The sequence below is a fragment of the Meles meles genome, chromosome 7 (genome assembly GCF_922984935.1).
Source record: "Meles meles chromosome 7, mMelMel3.1 paternal haplotype, whole genome shotgun sequence".
Taxonomy (NCBI): Eukaryota; Metazoa; Chordata; class Mammalia; order Carnivora; family Mustelidae; genus Meles; species Meles meles.
In genome coordinates this window covers 140346112-140365266 of record NC_060072.1, presented here as the reverse complement: position 1 = coordinate 140365266, position 19155 = coordinate 140346112, and the positions used below count along the sequence as shown (strand labels likewise).

The 19155-nt window shown below is 51.2% G+C and overlaps 1 protein-coding gene across 15 annotated transcripts in view; it reads left to right on the top strand.

The window, feature by feature from the left end:
• CELF2 (CUGBP Elav-like family member 2) overlaps nt 1-19155 on the top strand; it is an 829878-nt gene that overhangs the window by 796963 nt on the left and 13760 nt on the right. For 10 of the 15 annotated variants that reach the window (XM_046013183.1, XM_046013181.1, XM_046013180.1 and 7 more), the window contains 2 exons: nt 11548-11667; nt 17042-17239. In XM_046013183.1, the coding sequence (XP_045869139.1) occupies nt 11548-11667; nt 17042-17239 (318 nt within the window). Of the gene's footprint in view, nt 1-11547; nt 11680-17041; nt 17240-19155 lie in introns of all 15 variants that reach the window. The other 5 variants (XM_046013185.1, XM_046013175.1, XM_046013178.1 and 2 more) reach the window with 2 other exon arrangements.

Here is a 19155-nt window from a genome sequence, read left to right as displayed (position 1 = left end):
ATCCGGTCCCGCACCCAGAGATTCTGGTTCAGGGCATCTGAAGGAGCCCCCAGGTGATTGTGGTGCGGAAGGTCCTAGAGAGTAGTTTTTTAAGAAGTGCGTTTTCTCCGGTAAACGTGCACGTGGTTACCAGCCCTCAGAGGGCTGTGGCCCACGCCTTCTGCAGACAGGAAAATGCGCCGAGCTTCTCTGGGCTCTGGGCCCCAGGTCAGAGAGTTTCTGCCCCCAAAGTCTGGTCTTTCTCTCATCGTTTTCTCTGTGACGGAGTCACTGGGGATTCGAGTCGGCTGTGCTCCGTGGGGCGGCTGCTTCTCCTAGGAAAGGAGACCGTAGAAGCCACATTGCGTCTTAAGCTTGACTGGCTTGTGCCGGCGTAGACCCTGCCGGTCTGCAGGCGCTAAACGTGCTGTGAGTTTTCACGTCCTTCAGTTACGCTGCGGGCAGTGAAGACGAGAACTGTCACCAAAGTGCTGCCTTAAACCTCCCGAGTTCTGCCTGCTTGGGGTGCGGGATTTTTTTCCCTGCCAGGAGATGCAGCCAGCCTGTGCTGGCCACTAGCAGAAACAAGAACTTTGCCAGAGTAGGACCAGCTGAGCTCCAGAGCCGTCCCGCACCGGCCCAGGGTCTGCACAAACCCCATAAACAGGACCACCTGGCGGCCTCTGCTTTCCGAATTCCACAGATGGGGGCGGGGGGCGGGGGGGGCGAACACGTCTGTGTCCACTTGCCCCTTGCAGAGTGGCCTCCTTTTGCTGCACCCGCCTCCTTGAGGCCTGCACCCCGTGAGCCTCGTTTCGGTCTCCTGAGCTACAGAGAACACCGTTCCAACGTCCACACCCCACACCCGCTCTCCGCTTAGTCCTCTCTCCGGGCTCAGTTCTGCCTTCGCATCAGCGGGGTCTCAGCTTGCCTGGCAGCCCGCCCTCCTCCTCCTCGCTCTCAGAATGGCACACACGGCCGGAGATGCCCAGGCGACAGGGTCTGTGGGCACCGCGCACTTGCTTTCCTCTCGACAGGGAGGGGCTGGCTCGGCGTGAGCCTGAGGACAGCATGGCCAGCTCCGCGTCCCTCCGAGACACATCATCTGTCCCGTGCGTCAGACACAGGCGCCACCGCCTCATCTGACCTCCTGAGTATCCTGTGTCACTTCGTGCCGTGGGGGGGGGAGGGGGGGCTCACCTTATTCCCACGTTGAGGATCATCCTGAACCTCAGCTAAGCGGGGGGGACTGCCCAAGGTCTTACAGGTTACGGAGGGGCCCGAGCCCCAAAACCAACCAAATGACGGCGGCGAGCTCCCTGCTTCTCTAAGTCAGTCTCAGCAGCAGCCACCGCAGACGCAAGATGCGACACGGGAGTTTCAGTCCGCATCCGCGCACTGTGAACTCTCTGGGGCCGGGCAGCTGGGTGAAATCCCGACCCCGCCTGCAGCGCGTGTGAGCTTCGGCCAGGGACCGCCTCGCGGGAGAGCCGGGAACGGCTGCGGGAGCCACTGCACGCGTGCGGGGAACAAGGGAAGCCTCCGTCCGCGCGCGCCGCCGCCGCCACCGTGCTTCGCTCTATTGCTGCCGGAGCTGACGCAGAGCATGTGTTCGTTTTCTGTCACTGCTGTGACAGACTGCCGCGGACTTAGTGGCTTGAAACGACACAGACGTCTTATCTCACGCCTCCGTAGGTCAGAAGGTCAGCGTGCTCACTGGGCGGGCACCAGGGTATCACCAGCGTATGGTCCTTTCTGGAAGGTCTAGGGAAGAATCCATTTCTCTGCTTTTCTAGCTTCTGGAGGCTACAGACTTTTCCTCAACAAACAGCCCCTTCCTTCCTCCATCTCCACAGCAAGTCCTTCTCACGCTGCCATCTCTCGCACTTTCGAGCCCCTCTTGCACTGGCAGGAACGCGGGCAGGCAATCCAGGACGATCTCCGCACCTCCAGGTCTGCCAGAGAGCAGCCTGTAACGCCTCTTGGTCATGTCACCTTACATAGTCACAGGTGCCTAGAATTAGGACACAGACATCTTTGGGGGGAACCATAGAGCACAGAGTGGTAAATCTGGTCTCTCTCCAGACATAGCTCTAGGACCCAAGTAAACTTAACTGGCCTCCCAGTGATGTAGAAATTAGAACGAACAGGAAGAGAAGAGAGAATAGGAAGGCCTTCATCAAGCACCTGCTGATGTCTTGTGTTTTAACTCAGTGGTCCCATGGAGGTCAGGTCCTTTCCAGCCTCTCCAGCTGCGTTAGGCACCCTGCCTCCCTGTTGGGGAGATCAAGGCTGGTGAGGACTGGAAGGGTAGAGTCCCGTTTATCCATACAGCAGACAGGGGGAGATTTCTTCCTGGGAAGAGAAACAAAAGGTTTTTTCTCTCTAGAAAGCTCAGAAAAATAAGCATAAGCATTTATCTCCACAACAAAGAAATATAAAAAGAAACCAAATGAAACTTTTTTTTTTAATAAATTAGGTTAAGATTCAGCTTGCTTGTGTTTTGGGCTGCTTTGAGAAAGTTCCCCCAAATAACCCTTCTCCCAGAGCTGTTCGGCACCCTGATGGCCTCCTTGCCGAGGACTTGCCTGCAGACGAGAACCGGCCCTATCCTGCCTCACCTCTCGCTGCCCGCACCAGGCTAACCCACTCAGCCCCGACTGCTTCGCATCTTCAAAGTGAAGAAGAGACTTCCAGTCTAGACCACGGGTTCCCTCGGAGGGTCCAACCTGAAATGAAGGATTGCGTGTGGGAGTGAGCGCTGTCTGTGACTGTTGATGTCTGTGACTGTTGATGGGGATTGAGAAGGAGAAGTCTCTGGGCTGTGTGGGTGGGCCAGGGCTCAGCTCTGAGGTCATGGACAGTGGTGATTCCTCTGATTCATCTAGGATTGTTGTCTCTCTCTCCCCCTCTTCCTTCTTTCCCCCTGGTGTGACGAGGGAACTAATGATCTAGGCGCTCTTCCTATGACCTGAAGCTTCCACCTGGGCCGAGAAACTCTTCTCAGTATATCGTTGATCCAAGATCTAGCACCGTGCCAAGGAGAAAGAGCCCATCTTCTCACTTAGATTGGGACCGGTGTCTGGGAAATGAGCGTGGCGTCTTCCCAGCAATGCATTAACCTGGTCAGGAGAGCAAGCAGTCCCATGACCAGGCGGAAGCGGGCAGGTGCTTGCCCCCAGTCTCCCTTTCCTGCCGCGTTCCCCCCACAGCCGCTAACCCTCTCACCCTCCCACATTTCATCCTAAGAAGGCACAGAAGTGTGTTGTAGCACAGTGTGATATACACCGGCCTTCTCTTTGTTGCGTGGCCATTGTATCTCCTGGCTGGCTGGCCAGTCCTGACCTCTTTGGGTTCATCCATGACTTCTTACCAGCATCGAGACAGGCTTTCTTACAGTGTGACCGGCAGCAGGTGCCATCTGCAGTGTCCCAGCAAGGGGAGGCGGCCTGTGTGCCCGGCTTGCGCTCCTCCTGGCATGGTCATGCTCCAAGCAGCCTCCTGCTGCAGGAGGTGCCGTGGACGACGGAGACCCCCACGTGTCAACGGCCCCCATCCCGTAGTGTCCCTTACGCACAGCACGAGCAGTGTGAGAAGGTGAAGGGCGAGTTCTCAGGGGACCAGAGCGACGCTGAGAAGGGCAGCGCACAGAGCCGTGAGGCCAGCGCCTCGCCAGCCGACCGGCCCAGAGACAGGAAAACACGTCCAGGGTGGGGTGCAGGGTCGGGGCTTCGTGTCTCTGCCTCCCACGTCTGGAGTCTCTGTTGTGTGTCTGCTGGATACTTGGTTTTAAAGCACATGATTGAGATGGGTTGTGTGAGGAATTTGAGGGTTTTTGCTTGAAGTGGATACTCTGCTGGAGTTCAGCAGGTCCTCAGCGGCGGCCAGAGAGGCAGCGGAGATATCTTTTCCAGCTGAGTCCCGATCAGGGTGAATTTTTAGAGTTCTGCCCGAAGCCGAAGGCACATGGCGTCTTCTCATAGAGACAAGTTAGGCAGTTCCCGTGTCCTACTGTCCTGCTTGGTCCCTCCCCCGGCCCGGGTGGTCCCAGCCTTCCTGCAGGCCTGGCCGCAGCCACGGGAAGCTGCCAGCCTCCCTGTTATTCGTGGTCCCGGGCTTGAGTAATAGTAACCAGACCTAGAGCCCGTCGCTGTGCCTCTTGGTGTTGTCGGTGACAAAGCGGCCTCTGGATTCCCAGCCCCCCTCCCCGCCGGTGTCCACCCCGCCCACACCTCCATGGGGCGCGCCTCTCTGTGTGTCTACAGAGCCCGCTCTCCAGCCTGCCGTTCCTCGCCGTAATTGGGAATTAGCCACACCAAGCGGAGTGTGGCTTCCCCCACCTCCTCCTCCAGCCCATCTTAGAGAGATGGGGGCGGGACAGGTCACCCACGAGACACGCGATGCGCCCATTCTATGGCGGGCTCCTTGCTCCCCCCACCGCCGCCAGCACGGGAAGCTCCAGGGAGAAGCTGGTGCCGGCGCGGCTGCCCGCTGCTGCTCGGGGTGCCGTGGGCGAGCGCAAGCAGGCGGGCCCCGCGGCTGCCGGAGCACACGCTGTCCTCCGCGACCCGCCGGGAGGAAGGACAGGGTCACCCTGTGGCCGTCCAGGCATCGGGAACCGAAGCTGGGTGGACAGCTCGCCTCCCTTCTCGTCGTGGTAGACGTACCCGGGGCACGTGCGTCGCCTCTGCTGCTCCGCACCCGGCAAGCGACGAAGGCCCCCATCCCGGCGTGGTTCCAGGCACCGCGCGCAGCCCGTTCTGTACGTCCCATGACCTGGTCCTCGCGGCCTTCTCAGTCCGGTGGGGCGTTTGCTTTGTCTTTTCCGCTGGCGAATGGTGACACCGAAGCCGGGGGAGATGAGGAAACCGACTGAGCCCCGCGCCCGCAGGCTCAGCTCCAGGCCAGCTGCCTCGGGTTTTGTCAGCACCAGGGGGTGAGGAGATGCGCTTCGCAGCAGCCGCGGGCCCGGCTGGCAGCGTCCTCCTGAGCTGCTCAGGGACGCCCGCGCTAAGCGACCTGCGTGCCCCCTGCTGCCGCCCCAGCGGAGATGCAGAGTGGCCGCCCAGGGGGCCGCGGAAGGGACTGGAGACTGAGTTCTGTGCTGTAGACGAGCTCTGAAGGCCTTGCCCCGTGTTTCGTCTCCCCCCCCCCCCCCCGCGATGACGAAGACCCCCCGCCGCGTGGGGACAGCCGCCCCAGTCTTTCAGTAAGGTGCGGGCGTCCCTCGCTGCTCGCTCTCCAGGCGGCTGGCCCGGACTCGGGTGCTGTCTGCCACCAGTGGTGGGAGCAGCCGCTGAGCCTGGGGCCGTCCTGGTAGTAGCGGCTTGTGTTTCCCCGGGAGTGCGAGAATGTTCTGATCCCAGCACACCGCTGACTCCGCTGCAGCCTCGCCCCGTCTGCTCCGCACCCGCTTCCCGCCCCCGCCGCAGGAGCATCCCCGCCTTCGCGGGCCTTTCCCGACTCTTCCATGGGAATCAGGAGTCCCAGGGCATGGAAAAAACACAAACAAACAAAAAACAGAGCGCTGACAAGGATTTCTGACCGTCCGCACACGCTGGCGCCGGTCGTATCTTACGAGCTGTCTTACCGGGACGAAGACAGGTTTTCACGGAGGTGCATCCGGTCCCGCGCACGCGAGCCTTTGACCGGGCCTCGGCCAGTCCGGCTCCCGGGTGCTGTGCGCGCGGCCTGGATCTTCACATCCTCTTCCTTGCAGCCTGTTAGTGTGTTTGACTCCGAAGCGTGTCTGCCGTACACCGTACCCGCAGATCCGGGTTTTGTGGGTTTGCCTGTTTTTTTAACAGTCTGACAGCCGCTGCTTCCGATCGGTCCGTTCGTCCACACTGGGTGCCCTTCTCCGGCCGCCCGTGGGTGTGACATTGCACCTCCTGTTTCCAGCAACCTCTAGTTGCTTAGTTTTTGTTTCTCCTTTACGGCTTGATTTTGCATCAAGTGAGTATTTTCTAGTATAACATTTGAACTTCAGTGACCTTCCTCCATATTTTCAAAGTGTGTTTTCCTGGTGGCTGCTCCCTGAAATCTGGCTCAGGTAACACCCGCTGAACGCGGTGGGACACACAACGGGTCCTCTGACCTGCAGCTCCGCCCCCTCCCCTTTGTGCTATTTACATACGTATTGTGTCTGTGTGTGTCACAAACCTAGTATGTAGTTTTAATTATTACTTTCTCTACTTTAAATAAAGAGAAAAGGAGAGCAGGCATGTATCTGTAGAGTCTGCCTATAACCTTCTTATTCACCATCTCTGGTTCCCTCCGCCTCTGGTTCTCTGGCTACTATCTGCTATAGTTCCCCGGATGCAGCGCGACTTTGTCTCCCCCGCCACTTCCTCTGTGTTTTTACTGTCAAATGTATTTCTAGATGGTAGAGACCCAACAGCGCAATTATATACTCGCTGCTTTCAGCAGTTGATTTTTTCAGTCCATTAAGAGAAGAAAAGAAAAATGCAATTATACTGTCTTTTATAAGTATCTACATAATTACCTTTCTTGGTGTGTGTGTATGTGTGTGTGTGTTTGTGTGTGTGTGTTTATATTATTTTGGGGGATACTGCTTTCAGCCTGAATAACTTTAGTATTTCTTGTAACACAGGGACTGTTGGCAACAAATTCCTTCAGTTTTTGTTCATCAAGGAATGTTTCTCCTTTAGTTTGAAGCATAGCCAACAGAACCTCATTTAGTGAGGTCAATTGCTTAAAAAAAAAAAAAGTCTAAGCTTTAACGACAATCACTTCTTTATTTTGTCCTAATTTTGTGTAGTTTATTTTTGCTGGCTATTCTAAGTGGACAGTTAGTTTCTCTCCGCACCTCTAACCTGTCTTACATCACTACTGTTGAGATGCCAGGTAGCGAGGTATCTGTCACTTCCGTGACACTGAAGGCATTTTTTCTGGCTCGTTGTTTTTAAGATCTTCTCCTTTGGTGTTCTGCATTTTTGTTTGTTTGGTTTTTTTGCTGTGGTGCATCTAATTATGTGTTTTTATTTTTCCTGAATAGAATTCATTGGAATCCCTGTATGTATGGATTTTGGAGAGGGGCAGGGCATCTTACCAGTTTTGGAAAATTCTCAGTCATTAACTCTTCCCATACTGCCTTCTCCCCATTTTTCTCTTTTCCTCCTGAACTTCGCCTAGCCATGTTAGATCTCTTGTTTAGTATTTTAACATCTCGTGTTGGCTCAATTTCTCAGTTACATATAACTCCTCAAAACTGTCTTCAAGCTCCCTAAATTCTCTCTTCTACTGTATCTAATATACTATTAAACCTACATATCCAATGAATTTTGTTTATTATATTTTTCATTTCTAGGACTTAAGATTTCATTTTAGAGAAAGAACATGAGCAGGGGGAGGGGTGAATGGAGATGAATATGGAGAGAATCTCAAGCAGACTCTGCACTAAGCACTAAGCCTGACGCAGGGCTGGATCTCACAACCCTGAGATCATGATCTGAGCTGAAACCAAGAATCAGACACTTAACCAACTGAGACACCCAGGTGCCCTTCTGGGCTTTTCATTTAGTTATCAGTGTACTTGGTCATTTTTTATAATAGCCTGCTTTTTTCACTTTTCAGAGCCTTTTAAGTTTCTGCAAACATTTTAAATGCACTTCTTTCCTATTGTGTGCTTAACAAATCCAATATCTGAAATCTTGGTAGATCTAAATAAGGTATCTAACTCTGTGTCTACTCCTGCTTATTCCTGGTACTTGGTTTAGTTGTATATTTTTGTGGGGTTTTTTGTTTGTTTGGTTTTTTTTTGCTTTTTTTACTGTCAGCTTAACTATCTTGGACTTTATTTCTGGGAATTCTTTGGGGGTGAAAATAGGTCCTTTCAAGGATGAGTTATATTTGATTCTGAAGATGCTAGAAGTATAAGGCTGGGATCACCTAAGTTCTAGACATTGAACTGTGGAGCACTCAGATGAAATAAACTTGGGTTGCAAACCCACGTGAGGGCTTGATTAGTGTTAAACATTATCAGAGAAATGGCCCTCATCCTACTCAGCACTGAGTTTTGATACAAGCAGTTTGCCCTATAGTCTGCGAAGGGGGAGTATTCCTTGTTCATCCTAGATTGCTTGTCTTAGCTTTTGGGGTTCCAGACTTACGTGGGGGTGGTGTCAGTCTACGTGTTACAGCCTTCACCAGACTGGTGTGCCAGGGAGTGAGGAGTAAAAACTACCTCTAATGCATGTTGATTCTGAACTGGTAATAAAAGCCTGAAGAATTTTCACACAGTTTTAGGTGACACCGGGGAACTACTTCTAGAACAGAAATATGAGGATATCTGTGAACTGCTTCCCCAGTGAAACCACCATAACTGGTGAAAATTACAAAAGTCGACCACTTAAAATCTCTAGACGTTGTCCTAAAAACATACACAAATGGAGGAGAGGCATTCTGACAAGTGTTCTGGCCAAGGAAAAAAGACAGTGATTGCCTTTGATTTTTATAAGTTACATTTGACTGTTAAAATTGTTAAAGTAGCATATAAAAGAATAGAAATAGTTTATATTACCTTCAGAGTAGTAGAGGAGAAAATGGAATGTGAAAAGAGTAATAATAATAGTTCTAAAGGCAAGAAGAGAGAAAATGGGAGGACATATAGCGCACTTAAAATGTGTGTGCTGAAATACTGAAAGACTATTATATTGTGAGGCTATAGTTTTTGAAACCTGTGTATATATTCATTATAAGAGACGCAGCTGAAATACAGACAGAAAAAAGCAAAACCATAACAAAAGAGACATTCAAATAACCAAATCCGGTGCTTTTCTTTTTTTAACATCATACAAAAGACTTGAAGGTAAAAGTAGAAATAAGAAGATCACCACACGAAGTTTATTGTACCAGAAAACAGAATAATTTACAAACGCCTACGCAAGTAGAAAGATAGCTAGCTTCAAGGTGTATTCCAAAACATTTCCATATTTACCTGGAGAAACTGATTTACCATAGTGGAAGATTTTCACAGGCTTCTCTCAGCAACGGACAGCTCAGGCAGGCAAACCAAAAAAAAAAAAAAAAAAAAAAAAACCAGACTTAAAGGTAAATGTTCCTGATTTTAAAATTTTATTAAGAGCATATTATGAGTAATTTTATGCCACTATAAATATGATAACTTAAATATACAAGTTCCTAGAAAGCTATGACTTAATAAAACTGATTAAAGCAGTTGAACGTCCTATTTATTAAAGAAATGTAATCTGTATTTTAAAAAAATCCCATGAAGAAATACCAAGTCCACATCATTTTTACTGGCATATTTTCCCAGACATTTAAGTTATAAGTAATTTCAAACTTGCACAATTTGTTCCAGAAAATGCAGAGATAAAGGCAAGTTAGCAAAAGCTTATTAGCACAACTGAAGGCAGGACAAGAAGAGAAAACAAATGCCCATCTTATTCATGTTCATAGGTGAAAAAATCCTAAACCAGATATTATCACATAATAAAGCCAAGGAGCCACTGTTCTTTTTGTGGGGTGTAATAATGGTTTGGAGACTTCAAAGACAACGTCCACAATTCTTAGAGTTGCATACTGAAGTATATAGAGGTGAGACGATATAAGGTGTGAAATTATGCCTTAAAATAGAGGAAGTTGCTTCTCAGATATTCTAGAGTATGGACCCAAGTTTACAGGAGTCTGTCATGTTACTGTCTCTTGTGTGTGTTTTTGAAATGTTTTCTACTACAAAAGGATGAAAACATTGGATTATATATCATTTTCTTTTTTTTTAAAGATTTTATTTATTTATTTGACAGAGAGAGATCACAAGTAGATGGAGAGACAGAGAGAGAGAGAGAGGGAGAGGGAAGCAGGCTCCCTGCTGAGCAGAGAGCCCTATGCAGGACTCGATCCCAGGACCCTGAGATCATGACCTGAGCCGAAGGCAGCGGCTTTAACCCACTGAGCCACCCAGGCGCCCCTATCATTTTCTTTTTAATAAAAAGAAAGAAAACAGACATTATGAGGTGTCAGAAGCTAATGCCATGTGTGAACGGAAATGTGACAAGGCGGGGAATTCATTTCTTAGGCATTTGATCTGGCCTCATCCGGAAGGGTTCCCAAGCAGGGTGCATTTCAAGCAATGCTCTGTATGTGGCTTCTGAAGGCAGAACAAGGATGAGCTCCAGCTGAGCCAGAACATTCCAGAAGGATGGATAAAGTTCCAGGCCATCCTAGATTTCACAGCCAGAAATGGACGAGGTGCTGCTTTTAGCACTGGCTGGAGTTCAGTTTAGCTTTTACCTCTGTCGTCAGGATAAAGGGAAGTGATATCCGTGGAAAAAGTCGGAGAGTGTAAAGCAAACAACGGTACACAAAAGTAAGATACTTGAAATACTATTTACAGAAGCCTTTGTAAGTGTAGTAGGGGTTGGGAGTGCAGCTGCTCCAGAGAACAGTCTGGCAATTCCTCAAAATGTCAAGCATGACTTTATCCTATGACCCCGCAATCCCACTCCTGGGTGTGTGCAGGAATAAAGATCCAGATAGACACACACTCAGGAGAAACGAAAACATACGGCTTCAGGACAGCTTGTGCACAGGTGTGCCCAGCATCATCATTCATACTGACCCAAAAGCCGACACGTCCAGATATCTGCCCCGATGAGCGGATAAACCGTCGACAGTGTTCCTGTACAGCAGAGTATTACTCAGCAGTCAGAAAGGGGCTGAAGTTCCACGACTCGTGCCATGCGGGTGGACCTTGGGAACGTTTTGCTATGAAGGAAGCAGTCAGGAAAGATCACGATTTGTATGATTCCAGTTATATGAAGTATCCAGGCAAAGCAAACCCAGGGACAGGGAGAGACAAGTGGAGGCCAGTGTCGGCAGGGGAACGGGAATGTGTGCTAAGGGCGTTGGGTTTCTTTGGGGTAAGAATTTTCTGGTCGGGACAGATGAAAACCCATGAACCGTACACTTGCGCAGGATAAGTCAGTCTGCTAATCTAAGAGGTGGAGCGGGGGTGGGTAGTTAGGAGAGAGAGAGTTTGGGGCAAAGTGGTTTCGTCTCCTACCCCTCCTCACTCTGTCACCACCACCTCCTGGGCCCTAAAGTCTGGCAAATTCAGGAAGATGTAGGATTTTTTTTTTTTTTTAATTCCATTGAGGAAGGAAAAGGCTGAGTCTGAAGCAGAAACAGTGAGAAAGCCAAGAAGTGTCACTTACCAACCCCCTGTGCCCCTGCCCCATGTGCTGGTCCCTGGTGACCCTGGGTCAGTCCCCAGCCTGGAGGACCGAGGCTCCTCCTGCAGCTAATGGGGCTTGCGGGGGGGGGGGGGGCGGGGGGCAGCCACCCCCTCGCAGATTCACCCCCACTCACAAGCGTGGAGCACGCCCACTGACGGGCCAAACAGAGCTGTGACGGCCTCTTCTAATCACCAAGCCTCACGGTCGGAGCTGCCACCAGCGCGGTCCCGCACGTCTTTCGTGGCAGTGCTCCGTCCGCGGCGGTGAGGACGATTACCTTCCAGGCCGGCTGGCTTTCACTCACCTTGTGCTTTCTCTCCCCGTTTCCCTGTCTTGTCTTGTGTTTCAGTGGCTGCTTCAACCCCCAACTCCACGGCTGGTGCAGCCATGAATTCTCTGACCTCTCTTGGGACTCTGCAAGGACTGGCGGGAGCCACTGTCGGACTGAATAATATTAATGCACTAGCAGGTACCATAAACAGTGAGTATTTGCTGCTCTGGTGGACAGCCTTCCCCCAAATTCTCCCCAGCAAATGGTCAGCCAGTAATGACCTGCCAAGGAGAGGGAGCAGGGAGAACTAAAACTTGGGATGGAGGAGCACATGCCGTTCCAGGCAAATGCTGACTGTGCTCACTTTGCCTCCAAAACCAGCCCCCCTCCCCGCCTGGTCTCCCAGTGTGGATCCATCCCTAGGCGCCTGGGGCTGACAGAGAGGTGCAGGTTTCATAGCAGGGTGGTTTGGGTTTCGCTGTGGTCTCTTCTTCTGAGAGGCAGTGTGTGTTATTAGAAAAATGAACTGGAAGTCAGGACGCATGGGTCCAGTTCCTAAAACTGCAAAAATCCTGAGCAAACACTGGCCCACCCAACCCAGGTTTCAGAGTTCCACTTGAAAACTGAAAGTTCTAGATAAGATGATCTCCTTGGTGTCCTCTTGCTCTAAAGATCCATGACATATATAGAGAAGGAAAAAGGAGGCCCTGGAAAGAAGGAAATTGAGCAGAGTACAGAGCCCCGCCGGCCGCAGTATGGGTCTGCCAGCGGCCCCACACAGGACTCCCTCCACAGCACCTCCCTCTCTGAGGAGCACGTCACCATAGCACGGCAGAGCCGGGCAGCCGGCCCACAGAATCCCTTCAGCCTGAAAGCTAGGGTCTCAGTGAGGAAGTCCAGTTCTGTCCTGCACAGCTTGCCCATTTCTGCCATTTTGGATCTTAGGAGGGTTTGGGCCGGGGGGTGGTTGGAACAGGCCCCAGAGAATAAGTCCTATTTTAGCCTTGTGTTTGGCATTGGCTCCTACAGTGGGGGAAAGTGATCCTCTGCCCACAGAGAGGGACTTTTGCCTTTCCCTCAGTTGAGTCCTGAGTCGGGAGTTGCCCAGCCTAGGAGAGCCCAAAGAAATTCTGATTTGGGGGCCCAGTGACGTGCCATGCGGCCCGAGCAACCCAATGCCTGCCCACTTTCAGCTTTCAGAAAGGGGGCCCTTGGCAAGTTGGTTTCAGCCATGATCCAAGCAGGGAACAGTTTTTAAGAAGTGATCAGATGGTACACTTTCTTAAAAACAAAAAAATCCCAATGGTTATATACTTTAAAATCTCAAAAAGAATGCCTTGTAGTTTATTGAAAAAAAAAATCTAGAACTTATCAAATTTTCAAGTTTTATTAAACTCTTTTATTCAGATGCTCTGGGAAAAACAGAAAGCGGGACTGAGTTTTATCAGACCGTGGGCCAAAACAAAAAGATCATTCCTTCCAGATGGGGCAGTCTTGATTAGCAAATAGTACATGAAGTGGGGACCATGTGACAACAGAATGTTTTATTCCAGTAAAACTGCCTCCAGCTCCCCAGTTTCCAGCAGCCCAGGAGGAGCCCTCACTGCCTTGACTCCTGTTTCTGACCTTGTTCTGCAGACGCTCCAACCCACTTCCTTCCCCTCGGTTGCAGACAACTATGTTTGCACACATCCCTTCATGCTGCTTCTCTTGCCCCAGGACCTAGTTCCCCTAAAACAAGGACTTTGATTTGATCGCCTGCCTGTCCTGTCCTTGGTCTGCAAAGTAACAGGCCAGTGGGAATGGCTGTCCTCCTCAGCACGTGCTCATGACTGCTGTGTGCTGTCCTCCTGTCTGTGTGGTCCTGTCTCTCTCCATCCCAGTCTCTGGTGCTTTGCTGGTGTTTCCCATCCGTGCCATGAGGGACTAGAGAGGGGCTCTGTTGAAAGGCTGAGAAACCAGGACTAGTTGTTGCGTGGGCTCCACATCACACCAATTTTGCTTCTGGCAAGGACAACAGGCTTAAATTGTTTTGTTTTCCAAATTTTTTGTGATTGGGGCACAGCAAGTACGGAGAGCTGACAGGGAATGGAGACGGTGTCTCATTTCAGATAGCCCCTACCGGAGGTCGTGAACCCGGAAAATGTTTAATTGCTCATTTACGAAAATCACAAACAAAACAACATTCCTTCTGATTTGGTAAATTTCTAGCACAGAGCTATTTAACAAGCCCAACATTGGCTCGGAGCTGGTATTTCTTTTCTCAACTACCAAGAGGAATCCGAAATACATAGAGGATCCTCTTTCAGGCCGTTCTGCCTGAACGCAATCATGCTGTCAGTCCTACTGGATGATTCTCAAGGTACTAGAGAGGTCACCAGAACAGAGGCAGCTCCTAAAATAGTTGGCCACAGCTTCCGTATCACTGCTCTTTCCTACCCTACTCCATCCCAGGAACAATGACTCGCTACTGAAAGAAATCTCTGGTTGTCCAAATAGAGCCATCTCTTTCCCGTGGACAAAGGGGCCAGGAAGAATGTAGGTAGATGGAATCCAATTAATTCCCAATTAGCTCATCTTTATGTAAATGTTACTACGCTCTTCACTGCCAAAGGGCCCCTCTCCTCCTCCCAAAATAAAGGTTTAGCTAGAAGACAAGTAACTCAATTAAACTCAAATTTGATATCCCATTTCTCCCCTTATATATTCATGAATGCGGGGCTTAAAAAGGTAGAGTGGAAGCCTAAAGCTAAAAGCAAAAGTTGCCAAGATCAAAAGTGAGGAGTATGGGTGACTCCCTAACAGAGCTTTCAGTTCTGGATTATCTGAAGGTTCCCCAGACATGCTCTGTATCTAAGGCATGTTTTGTACATCTGAACTAAGACAATATTTTTTGCGCATATGTCCACTCAAGAGTCCGTATGTAACTTTATGTGTTGAAATACAGGTCAGGTGATGTACTTGTTTTTCCCTGTTCAAATCACATCGTTTTTCCAAATGGCTTACCATATAGTGCTTAAAATTAGGATTGTCAGAATGTAACCAGCACTTGGTGAATAGTGTTCATGGAAACAGAGTTGACCTTGAACAACACAGGTTTGAACTGTGCAGTTCCACTGATAGGCAGATTTTTTTTTTTTTTTTTCAATTAAAAAGGTGGAAAGAAAATTCACCTGACCTGGATGATTTAAAAAGGGGCAGGGGGTAGTACTGGAGAGGAAGGGAGTCAGGGGCTACGGTGACCTCTTCAATGAAACTCCAGCCGTGTGTCTGGTCTCCGGGGAAGCTGCAAAGCCCAGGGAGGCACACTCCTAAGGCTCCTACGTAGCAGGGACTGCAAACAGCCAGGCCCTTAGCCAACAAGGTTCTAGAGACACGCGGCTCTATTCTGTGCCGGCTGCAGAGCGCCTGTCTTCAGCTATGCCCCGAGTAGCTCTGTAGGCTGCAGTGGACACCTAGATTCTCACGCCATGGGATATAAGTAGAGTGGCAAGTCCCCACTCACTCTCCCGCCAGAATTCCTTCCCGCACAGGGATCCAGCTTCCCATCACCGAGCCCCACGGCGTGCTGGTCTGTGTCCCCAGCACCTGCGCACAGCCCGGCAGCAAGGAAACCAACAGCACTGAACTGCGCCCGGCTCTTCCAGACTCACTGTACACCCTCCCCTCCCCTTCCTAGAAAAGAACGGAAGCTGTTTCTTTGCATTGACACAAATGCTGAGAGATGAGGCTAAGATAAGACTGAAAGGAGAAAAGCGGGACGTAACTCCCCACCCTTCAGCAGCCCTAAGAACACCAGGGATGGAGGAGGAGAGAGGCCTGAGCAGGGTAAAGGGGATTAGCTGGTGTCTGGGGGACTGTTGAATTAGGACACAATGGTTCAAGCTCTTTAAGAGCATTTACTGGGATGAGCGCAGACTCCTTCGCAGTAAGAAACGTGACGCGGAGTGCACAGGACCTCTGCCGGCCAGCACCTCGTCAGCTCACTGTGTGTCTGCTAGAGCTGCCTGCAGGGATTTCGGTTTTCAAGAGGCTGGTCCTTCCATTCTCCTGTCCAAAGCCGCTCACCCCCCAAGCCGCGCGGGGTCTGTAGGGAGGAGGCCGCACTTGTAACTTCATCCACTGCCCACTCCTGTCCCTGCAAGCCCCCAGGAAGAAAACCCCGCCTGAGGCACGAGGCGTTTCCTCTGCTGTTAGGCCTCCTGTCTGTAGTCCTTCCGACCTGAGGGAGGGAGGTGTCCCAGTAAAAGAGGGATGCTGAGAGGAAGCCGAACCCCCACCCACTCCGTTGTCTGGGGCTGGCGTGGGGAACACGGTGGGCGCCCGCGTAACTCGGGTTGGATTCCTCCATCATTTCTAAGCGTGCTCATCTGGTTCCTCCACCCTGTTAGACGTCTTTTTCACTTAGTCATCTTTGCTACTTTAATAGCCCTAGTCAATTGCCCTAATCCATTCAAGAGTTTCCTTAAATGTTTTCAATGAGTTCTTCCCAGAGACGGATCTCTTTTTTGAAATGTTTTTATCTTTTTTGAAATCTTTTAATCGTAAGGGCAACTGAAGGCAATGATGATGTCCCCCTCTCCCATTTGTTGAGCTCCTAGGAAAGTCAGCACTCTGTGACGTATTGCTTGTTCTGACCCCGAACTCGAGGGCCATGTGGCAGTCAGCAACCATTCCAGAGCCAGGGAGCAGCCAGGCGACAGGAAAAAAACGAAAGCGTGCTGGCCAGCAGTTCCCATGCGAGAATAGCCGAGAGCCCGCCTACGGACGGGCATCACTCCAGTTACCTGGAACACACGGCTCAGAGTGCTGTCGTGGGCTCGCACCCCACGACCCGGGGCACGGGCTGATATTGGCACGTGTCTGCTGCTGCCCTTGGCCCCCTTCTGTTTTGAGCCTCTCCTACAGAGCAGCCTCAGTTCTCTGCAGTTAGGGTCCGGTCCCCATTTTGTCCTGTGCCTTCCTTCTTCACGGCTAGACAATGCCTCCTAAGGGCCTAGTCTCAGGCGCCATCCCTCAGCTGTTTTGGGGGCCGGAGGGGCAGTGCCCGCGCACGGGCTCACTGGGGACAGAGCTGCCTCCGGGACCCTCTCATCCTGCTGAGAGCGAGCGGTTCTATCCCTTTCTCCATGAACCCCCGAGCCATCCCATGGCTCCTCGGAGTGCCCAGGGAACAGACTTAGGCGCCCGGCTGTTCGCAGCCCGCCCCGCACGTCCTCCTCCACGCAGGGGCGCGACGAGGAGAGACCTTCCTTTGAGGACGCGCGTTCTTGCCAGTAGCAGCGTGCATGGAACCGCCGTGTGCCGTCTCGCTGTAACGCCTCGTGCCGTCTGCTCGCCGGCCTCGGGAGGGGCGGCGTCCACGCGCAGGGGGTTTCTCGGGTCCTGTTGTGTGTTCACCGTTGTGACGACCCGTCACGTCGCAGTCGCGTCTCCACGTCGCGTCGGGCTGTCGCTGTGCTGGCTGCATGCACTTGCTGTTGTACTTGTGTCAAATGACTCTCTGACTTCCTTCGGAAAGCACTAATGAAAAGTGCTGTTTCTCTTCTCTATTGTTGGGTTTTTTGTAAAGTTGCTCAAATGCTCTCAGGTATGGCGGCTCTGAATGGAGGACTTGGCGCCACGGGCTTGACGAATGGCACGGCGGGCACCATGGACGCCCTCACGCAGGCCTACTCAGGGATCCAGCAGTACGCGGCCGCGGCGCTGCCCACGCTGTACAGCCAGAGCCTGCTGCAGCAGCAGAGCGCCGCGGGCAGCCAGAAGGAAGGTAGGTGCCTGCCCGGCCCGGGGGGCGGAGGACCCTCGAGCAGGCGTCCACGAAGCCGAAGAGGAAGCCAGTGGTTCAGTCCCGCTCTTCACGGGCTGGGTTCTCCTGGTTTGTTTCTGTTGAGAAACCCAACACGGCTAAGCCAGCGGTCTGCATCTCCTCTCCTCCTCGGACTTGAACTTGTTTTATCTCGCCACGGTTCATGAGTCTCTTAAATTACCTCCTCGGACGTGTTTCTCCCCCACTGCGTGCTTCTATGCAGTTACTAGTAGCTGCTGCCCTCAAAACCGGCCAGGAGCCCCCCCCCCCCCCCCCCCCCCCGCCCGAGTCAGCAGGGACCGTCTCTGACTCCTCCCCTTCCGCATCAAGTCCTCCCTCCTGAAGGGGGTCAGTCCGGGGTCTTCCCAGGCATGTCGCAAGTAGCTCGGTGTCCCCACGCCCTGCCCCTGGCTGGCTGGCCCTCTTGGCAGGCGACGGTCGCCGGGGTAAGGACAGAATCCCCCGTCAGGATCAGCTGGCTCTGTGGAATCGGGGGTCTCCTGAGGAAGTGAGTGTGTGATGGATGGGCTTGTTTCTCTGCCAGTGAGGCAGAGTGAGTCTCAGGAAGTTAACGCTAAGAATAAATTCAAGCTAATTATATAAAACAGTTAATGAGCCTGTCCAAAGAGGGAGAGCATGTCTTTTCCTTTCTTGCTTTTGGTCTCTTCTCCTTAGTAGAAATTGCTTTAAAGCAAACTCTGCCACATGGTCTTTATTCTCTTCCGCACCCATTGGAGCCTGGCAGAAGAGGCCAGAATGGGAAGTATGGCTGAGGAGGTTTTTACAAATTTCCTTCCCTTCTTTACCTTCACCTTACACTTCCAAAATGTCCTTGTCTGCATTCTTTCAATATGGTGTTCTAGAAGAATAGAATATTTTAACTTTGTTAAGTTGTGAAGTTTAAAAGGGACAAGAGCTTTAAAGATACTCTTGTAAAGCAAAAAAGTCTTACTTCCATTTGTAAATAAGGGATCGTTAAAAATGAAAGATACATGAAAATCTAAATTCTTCCTTATTTCAACCTTCTCTTTACTCCTCGCTGTGATGGCTAGTATAGATTTTTAAAACCCTGCACAGCTCTTCAGGCAACTGTGGTTCCCTAGGCATGTGAGACCCTACGTCATAAATCCCATGCCTTCCCGTAGGAACACCTGCACGGCGGTCCCTCTGTCTGGGGTCTGACTACCGTGGTGACTGTGGCAGGAGGGGGATCTGTGAGATGGTGTTCTTAAGAGAGAGCATAAAAGCCAGTTTCCTACAGGATTCTTAAAGAATGCTGGCCACTTCTCCACTGTCCAGCAGAGCCTGGGCACAGGCGATGTGACTGTGTCACTGAAACACTAGTCACCAGCGGAGTCGCCATGCACTGGTACAAGGATGAAGTGTGGGCCCTGAGACGACTTTCCTCTGCTGCTTCACCGCAGCCCACTGCCCCACATTTCCATGCCTTGACTTTTGGGTCTGGGATTCGTGTGAATACCAGCCCGGGATCACTGACATTTATGTATTGGGGCTACCAGCAGCATGGTTTAGTTTCGATTTGTGTGTGTGTGTGTGTGTGTGTGTGTGTGTGTGTGTGGTGGTGGTATTTTTGGTTTGTTTAGAAATTTTAATCATCTCCCACCTTCTCATACCTGTCTTCTGATCACCTTTCACCCAGCTGTGTGCTCAAGAAATTTAAACTGTCTTAGTATCACTTGACCACAATGTAATTTTCAAAGCAGGTTATACTGGGAAGGAAAAAAACAAAACAACAATGAATTCCACAGCTAAACAGATTTTTAGATTTTCTGCTCCACAGTTAAGAGAGTTGAAAGTCAGGTTGATGCACTTAGTCATGTACCCTAGTATATATTTTCCCACAGGAAAATGAGCCG